We start from the raw sequence: 9321 nt of genomic DNA, 5'->3' as shown, positions 1-9321 counted from the left end.
TGTGTGTGTGTGTGTGTGTGTGTGTGTGTGTGTGTGTGTGTGTGAGTGTGTGTGTGTGTGTGTGTGTGTGTGTGTGTGTGAGAGAGAGAGAGAGAGAGAGAGAGAGAGAGAGAGAGAGAGAGAGTGTGTGTGTGTGTGTGTGTGTGTGTGTATGTGTGTATGTGTGTGTGTGTGTGTGTATGTGTGTATGTGTGTGTGTGTGTGTGTGTGTGTGTGTGTGTGTGTGTGTGTGTGTGTGTGTGTGTGTGTGTAAAAGCGGATATGATGGTGTTTTACTGGACAGAGAAACTGCCGTATTCACTGTAAAGTGTTCTCTACTGTGGAGATCGTATTCATCCGCACCGTCACACAGAGCAAGCACAACCAGAACAATGTTCTTCAGCAAAATACAGTCATAAACATTTAAAGTGGATCAAAACCTTTCATCAAAGTTGTACATGAATTTTTAACAATACTTATTCTTGTCTTAGGACAACTTTGATTAACTTTTTTCATCCACTTCAAATGTTCACTACTGTACACACAGTTTTGTTTTTTAACAATTAGAGGACCAAAAGTTACATAGTGTACCTTTAAAATTGAAAGTGAAAACAAAATATAAAAATTTAAACTTATTCAAAATATTAGTAAACACTATAATAGGATATCAATGATACTAAAACAACACAATAAAAATGAGCATGGATGAATACACACACACACATGCATGCACACACACACGCGCGCACACACGCACACACACACACACAGAAGCTGCTTCTGTCAGGAGCATGAGTGACTTCATCAAATCACAACAAATGCAGAATAATAACGACTGCAGAATATTCCTACGGCTGTAAACGCTGAACGCTTTTCAGAACAAAAGTTACAGCCAAAATATGGACCGAGTATCTTAAATTAAACCTCTGTCTGTGACATCATCAGCCTTGCAGCCAATCAGAACAGAGGTGTGTGGTTGACACGCCCACTTCTCCAATGGACTTCCTCCATTTGCACCACGATAGAAACTTCAGACCCAAAAGTGGAGATTCAGAAACATGAGCAGAAAAACAGCCTGATGAAATAGTCTCACAGAATAATGAAGGACAAATGCTGACTCACAGAATATGACTGAAGGATAGCTTAGGGTTAGGGTTAGGGTTAGGATATAGAATATGACTGAAGGATAGCTTAGGGTTAGGGTTAGGGTTAGGATATGACTGAAGGATAGCTTAGGGTTAGGGTTAGGATATAGAATATGACTGAAGGATAGCTTAGGGTTAGGGTTAGGATATAGAATATGACTGAAGGATAGCTTAGGGTTAGGGTTAGGATATAGAATATGACTGAAGGATAGCTTAGGGTTAGGGTTAGGATATAGAATATGACTGAAGGATAGCTTAGGGTTAGGGTTAGGGTTAGGATATAGAATATGACTGAAGGATAAAGAGAAATATAACTGACAGATTCTCAGATTCAGCATTACAGTCTCAGGCCGATGATGTCATGACACGCAGCCAATCACAGCTCTAGTGAAGCGTCTGTTTACAACACTTTAGAAGATCTTCCTCAAACGCTTCAGGATCACAACACACACCAGTCACGCAACACACGCCATCATACACACACACCAGTCACGCAACACACGCCATCATACACACACCAGTCACGCAACACACGCCTTGAGACACACACCAGTCACGCAACACACGCCATGAGACACACACCAGTCACGCAACACACGCCTTGAGACACACACCAGTCACGCAACACACGCCATCATACACACACCAGTCACGCAACACACGCCATCATACACACACACCAGTCACGCAACACACGCCATGATACACACACCAGTCACGCAACACACGCCATCATACACACACACCAGTCACGCAACACACGCCATGAGACACACACCAGTCACGCAACACACGCCATCATACACACACCAGTCACGCAACACACGCCATCATACACACACACCAGTCACGCAACACACGCCATGAGACACACACCAGTCACGCAACACACGCCATCATACACACACACCAGTCACGCAACACACGCCATCATACACACACACCAGTCACGCAACACACGCCATGATACACACGCCATGAGACACACACCAGTCACGCAACACACGCCATCATACACACACACCAGTCACGCAACACACGCCATGAGACACACACCAGTCACGCAACACACGCCATCATACACACACACCAGTCACGCAACACACGCCATCATACACACACACCAGTCACGCAACACACGCCATCATACACACACAACAGTCAAGCAACACACGCCATGAGACACACACCAGTCACGCAACACACGCCATCATACACACACACCAGTCACGCAACACACGCCATGAGACACACACCAGTCACGCAACACACGCCATCATACACACACAACAGTCAAGCAACACATGCCATGATACACACACAACAGTCAAGCAACACACGCCATGAGACACACACCAGTCACGCAACACACGCCATGAGACACACACCAGTCACGCAACACACGCCATCATACACACACACCAGTCACGCAACACACGCCATGAGACACACACCAGTCACGCAACACACGCCATCATACACACACCAGTCACGCAACACACGCCATCATACACACACACCAGTCAAGCAACACACGCCATGAGACACACACCAGTCACGCAACACACGCCATGATACACACACCAGTCACGCAACACACGACATCATACACACACCAGTCACGCAACACAAGCCACCATGATACACACACCAGTCACGAAACACACGCCATGACACACACACCAGTCACGCAACACACACCATGAGAGACACACCAGTCACGCAACACACGCCATGATACACACACCAGTCACGCAACACACGCCATCATACACACACACCAGCCATGCAACACGCGCCATGATACACACACCAATCACGCAACACACGCCATGAGACACACACCAGTCACGCAACACACGCCATCATACACACACCAGTCACGCAACACACGCCATCATACACACACCAGTCACGCAACACACGCCATGAGACACACACCAGTCACGCAACACACTCCATGATACACACACCAGTCACGCAACAGCCATGATACACACACCAGTCACGCAACACATGCCATGATACACGCCACATACACACACACGCCACACACACGCACAAACTCTCCCTCTCACACACACGCCTCACTTTTCCTGATGCCTGCAATTCTGTCTTTCCATTGGCCTTCATTTCCCAGCTTCACACACACACACACACACACACACACACACACACACACACACTACTTCAAAGAGAATACAACTCTGGATGGAAAAATTACTTAGACTCTTAAAAAAAGAAAAATCCCTGATTTGAATAAATAAATGAATAATAATAATAAAAGATAATAAAATAAATAAATAAAATAATAATAAATAAAACCAGAATTCTGGCATATTAAAACACAATATAAGATGATACATTTCTGAAAATTATTTATCCTCCAAAAAAATTTTTTATTTTGTTTTTAAATAATTATTTTTATTTTTATATTAAGATTTTTCTCAAATTGATTAGAAGTATTCAATCCAACTAGCCAGTCGGCAGATTAAGAACAGGCTGATTTATCTTTATCTGTGATTATCTTTGTAAAAGAATGATGACGAACACACACTCAAACCCAGCGGCTCCTTAATCCAGTCTTTAACACACGCTGAACACACACACACACACACACACACACACACTCAAACCCAGCGAATGTGAACCTGGATTTGCTCAGATCAGAAACACGAAGCGTTTGATTCCCCGCGGCTGACGAGAATCTCCTCTGACAGACGAACACTGATGTTGGCCAACAGAGCCTTCCACTCCACTGACTCCATGAGCAAACACACACACTCACACTCACACACACACACACACACACACACACACACACACACACAAACACAAACACTGAGTCTTTAACACACGCTGAACACACACACACACACACACACAAACACTGAGTCTTTAACACATGCTGAACACACACACTCACACACACACACACACACACACACACACACACACACACACACACACACACACACACACACAGACAAACACTGAGTCTTTAACACACACTGAACACACACTCACTCACACACACACACACACACACACACACACACTGAGTCTTTAACACACGCTGAAATTCTGTAATTCTGTAGAATGATTTATACATTATGTTAATTTCTATAATTAACAATATTTATAATAAAATAATTATAATAAAATAATTATAATAAAATTTTATTGTTTTATTTATAAATTTAATAATTCTAATAATAATTTATAATAAAAAATTTAAATAATAATAATAATAATAATAATTACGCAAATAATTGTCGAGTGTGTATATTGCCATGGTAACTCGAGGTGTTTTGTTTGTTGTGACACACATGCACACGGAAGCGTTGTGGTTTCTCTCCACATGTTTTACACGTCCTGAAGAGTTTCTTGTTCTTCAAACACACACACGCACACACACACACACACACACACGCACACACGCGAACGCTGACGTCTCTGTTCCTGTGCCGGATCTGATCTTCTTCCTTCTCCTGGGTTGTACAGGATTAGACTTCAGACACTTCTTGCTCAAGCGTTTCCTCTCAGGACTGAGAGTCACATTCAGAGCAAAGAGCATCAGGACGACGGACCGAACGCCGCTGAACACACACACACACACACACGATCCGCATGACTGAGTTCTTCTGTTTAATAACACGGTTTCTGAGATGAAAAGTGATGAATTTATAACAAGACATACGAGAGTTTTTTTTTGATAAAGCACATTTATTAGAATTGTCTATTTATTTGTAATGAATGTCAGCATTCCTCAGTAGTAGATGCAGGACACAAAGATGTGTGTGATGAGTGCGGTGTAAGTCTCTCTGGAAAAACACTTTTGCTGTATATAAAAGTTCTGGTCTCTGAGTGTGTGTTAAATAAGTGTTTCATTCATCCTGTACACTTCATAACGAAAGACCCCAGACTTCAAACCGATGATGAATCAATAACGTGTGTCTGTACGGTGATATGAAGGTCTAAACCCAACTGTAATATGACTCATAACTGCAGAACCCCTTCATAATGTGATCACAATCATGTCCATGAAGCTGAGCATCGATATTCCTCAGTCTGGGAGACGATTCCGGCTCTTCCAAAGCAATCGCTATTTCTTACAGTAAATTCAACATCAGTTATTAAATGTTTCAGACACAATCACTTGCAGCCGTTTACAAATCCCAGCATTCCCTGAGTCTCACCTCTCATACACCCTCTAGTGGTGATGGGAAAATATGTGCACGTGCACACACACACACACACACACACACACACACACACACAGTTACTCTCACACACACACACACACACACACACACACACATGCGCGTGTCCTACCGCTGAAGAAGCTCTTGACGCGCAGGTAGCTGACGCTGAGGCGCAGGACGGAGAGTTTGTCGAGTTTGGAGATGATCTCGGGACAGAAGGGTAGCAGACTCGACAGGCGCTCCAGCTCGGCGTTCAGGCGCTCGCGGTGACGCTTCGACGGGTTCGACTTCTCCGTCGCTGGCGCTGGCTTTCTGCTGGATAAAACAACACACACTTATGAAGAACACACACAAACACACAAACTCTGATATGAAGATCTTTCCAATGATCCAATGACACACTTAATAATATGTAGTTTAATGTTCAGTGACAGAAAAACACCGGTTCTTAATGTCTGTAACAAGCTTCACACACACACACACACACACACACACACACACACACACACAGATATTACTCAAGAGAAGAAATTAACATAATGTATTAAAGATCTTCGTCAGAGTCGACTATAACGTTCAGTTATTATGTTTACAAACAAGTGGCTTCCTAAAAATAAACACCAATAATTTCCCAGTTTGAGTCTCTGAGGGTTAAAGGTGAATATTAAATCAAACACATGAATCACCAGACTGACCCTTGACCCCTGACCCCGAGCACAGGTCACTTCACTTGACAGCAAAAACATCTAGAATAAATCCAGCACTAAACTAACACACACACACGGCAGAAGGTGTTTTCAAATAAACACAAACCCAACTAAATCAACAGTTAGGTTTAGGTTTAATAACCTAACCTAACCTAACCTAACCAAACCAAACCAAACCAAATCAACAGTTAGGGTTAGGATTAATAACCTAACCTAACCTAACCCTAACCCTAACCCTAACCCTAACCCTAACCCAACTAAATCAACAGTTTCACAAAGTTCAGCTTTCCTTGGGTTAGAGCGACTGATTTCTGAAGTGGTTAAAAGCACAGCTACAAATATATAAATATATACAGTACCAGTCAAAAGTTTGGAAACGTTACTATTTTTAATGTTTTTGAAAGAAGTCTCTTATGCTCTTATAACAGTAATATTATGAAATATTATTACAATTTAAAATAATGGTTCTCTTTTTTAATATACTTTAAAATGTAATTTATTTTTGTGATGCAAAGCTGAATTTTCATCAGCAAGTACTCCAGTCGTTGGTGTCTTATGATCCTTCAGAAATCATTCTAATATGCTGATTTGATACTCAGTTATTATCAGTGATGGAAACAGTTGTGCTGTTTAATATATTTTTTTGGAATACTTTATATTAAATATTAAATAATCCTGAAAAAAGTATCTCAGGTTATAAAAAAAATATTAAGCAGCACAACTGTTTCCAACATTGATCATAAATCATCATATTAGAATGATTTCTGAAGGATCATAAGACACCAAAGACTGGAGTACTTGCTGATGAAAATTCAGCTTTGCATCACAAAAATAAATTGCATTTTAAATTGTAATAATATTTCATAATATTACCGTTTTTTTTTTTTTTTTTAACTGCAGGCTTGATGAGCATAAGAGACTTCTTTCAAAAACATTAAAAATAGTAACGTTTCCAAACTTTTGACTGGTACTGCATAATAATAATATATTAATCAACATAAATACTGGCAAAGCTTCCTCTCAGGACAGTTATGAATCTACATTTACAGGCAGTTTAAAACCTTTTGAGGGTTTATTAATGTTAATTTGCTTTAATCTGAACTCAGTATGATTTGAAATAAACTTGACTTGACTTGATTTGATCTGTTTGTCAGTCATTTCTAACTCTGGACAGTTTGACTCACTTTCTCTTATGATGTTCACAGTGTCACATACGCGTTACACATACTTTGTTGTTTACCATATAATAATAATAATAATAATAATCATTAATATTATTAAGTCAAGTCACATTTATTTATACAGAGCTTTTTACAACACAGAGTGTGTCAGAGCAGCTTTACAGAGATAACTGGAGAATAATGCAACACAGTTTGTGTCTAGAAGAAAATAGCGTCACAGTCCAGCTTAAGTCAGTTCAGTAATGGCTCATTTTTGTTTTAAATAAAAATAAAAATAAAAGTTATTAATTTAGTTCATTTATATATATATATATATATAGCCGCTCTGGAGTAAACCGTGATGGCATCGTCCAGCTCAGTTCAGTTCTTGTATAATAGTGTCAGTGCAGGAGATCAATATTATTGTTGAATATTAAATTAAATGTTAAATTTAATGTACCCTACATTAAGTGAAGTGTTTCAAGATCCTTTCAGATCAATCATGTTCAGTGGGGAGTTTATTTCTGTTAAACACTTCAGATGTTACTGATGATTTATGGTCATGATAATATATATATATATATGAAGAGTTCAGTGCAAAAGCCTCTAAGTGCCATCTGAAATTTTCTTCTAGAATGATCATTTTTATCAAGCTCGTATAATGAAGTTCAGTAATTTCACTTAAACGGCAATGAAAAGTACCTATTAATTGTCATTTTGTGAAATTACTGAACTTCATTATACGAGCTTGATAAAAATGATCATTCTAGAAGTAAATTTCAGACGGCACTTAGAGGCTTTTGCATCTGAACTTTTCATATAGCCTATATATATATATATATATATGCTACTGTATGTACAGTAGAGTGCGAGTCTTAACTGTTTCTGGACGGGTTTCCTCCTCTTTCTCCCTGCGTACAGACAGTCTCCAGGAGGAATCATCTTCAGCTGATGCTCTGAAACATACAACAGCTTCATTCAGTAATAATCATCATAATAAACAGTTAGGTTCGTGCATGCAGTCATATCACATCTCAGTTCTCAATCATTCATCACTCACACTCAGCAATCACATGAATGAATGGCTGAGTCAAAGATTCATTCTTATACATTCAAAGTGAGAGCTGATATCTAATAATCAATAAATCAAAATAAAGTACCTGCAGTGAAGATCGAGCGCAGAATGAGCTGGAGAAGAGACTCGAGTGTGTGTGACTGTGTGTGTGTGTGTGTGTGTGTGTGTGTGTGTTTGCTGTTATATACTGTGTTTCAGGTGGCAGATTCCACAGAATGACACGCCGGACTCTTCGCACGCGATTCTGAGCCACACACACACACACACACACACACACACACACACACTGAGGGGAGGGATTTCTCTCTTTCTCTGTCTCTGTCTCTTCAGAAGCTCTTATGAAGCCGTTATGGACAGATGGATTTTAACGGAATGAAAGATGAAACATTGAAACATCGGATTTCCAGAAAAGCATCAGCTTTTGAAGTATGAAGTATAACACATCATCTGCTCATTTATGGTTCTCTCGATTTAAAGCGGAAATTATTCGACAGTTCAATGAAGGAAACAAACAAACTCTGATCGACTGGAAATGAGCAGAAACGACCATCGGCGGTTTTACGCACAATAACGATAATAAAGGATTATATGTGGTAAAATCACAAACTTTCTGAAGTTTTTCTTGAATATTAAAGCACTTGTTATGATGAATTTTATCATTATCTTTTGTTTGGCTGCATGAAAAATATACTGAGGCTCGGGCGATTTCACGCTGTTTCTGAGCTGACTGACTGACAAACATCGCGTTTACAATCGCACAACTTTGGTATGGAAGCCGATTGGCAGAATGACGTGTGTCAAGTCAAGTCAGCTTTATTTATATGGCGCTTTTTACAATACTGATTGTTTTAAAGCAGCTTTACAGTGATAACAGGAAAATAATGCAACAAAGTTTGTTTCGGCTGCACAGCAGATCTAGAAGAAAATAGTGTCATAGTCCAAGTAAGTTCATTTTTGTTGTAAAAAAAGTTATGAATTTAGTAAAAAAAAAAAGTATATATATATATATATATATATATATATATATATATATATATATATATATATATA

At 39.7% G+C, this 9321-nt stretch overlaps 1 protein-coding gene across 2 annotated transcripts in view; it reads right to left on the bottom strand.

Moving 5' to 3' along the window:
• The window catches only part of ahrra (aryl-hydrocarbon receptor repressor a), a 29705-nt gene extending 21222 nt beyond the window's left edge, over positions 1-8483 (bottom strand). Inside the window, exons 1-3 of one of the 2 annotated variants that reach the window (XM_081353400.1) lie at positions 8357-8483; positions 8077-8152; positions 5460-5641 (exon numbers count right to left, since the gene is read on the bottom strand). In XM_081353400.1, the coding sequence (XP_081209526.1) occupies positions 5460-5641; positions 8077-8138 (244 nt within the window). In that variant the 5' untranslated portion in view covers positions 8139-8152; positions 8357-8483. Of the gene's footprint in view, positions 1-5459; positions 5645-8076; positions 8153-8356 lie in introns of both variants that reach the window. The other variant, XM_081353399.1, reaches the window with a different exon arrangement.
• Between the last annotated feature and the right edge of the window lie 838 nt (positions 8484-9321).

This window comes from Scardinius erythrophthalmus, assembly GCF_964197995.2.
Source record: "Scardinius erythrophthalmus genome assembly, chromosome: 22".
Classification (NCBI taxonomy): domain Eukaryota; kingdom Metazoa; phylum Chordata; class Actinopteri; order Cypriniformes; family Leuciscidae; genus Scardinius; species Scardinius erythrophthalmus.
The sequence above is the reverse complement of the archived record's forward strand: the minus strand, read 5'-3'. Positions and strand labels throughout refer to the sequence as shown.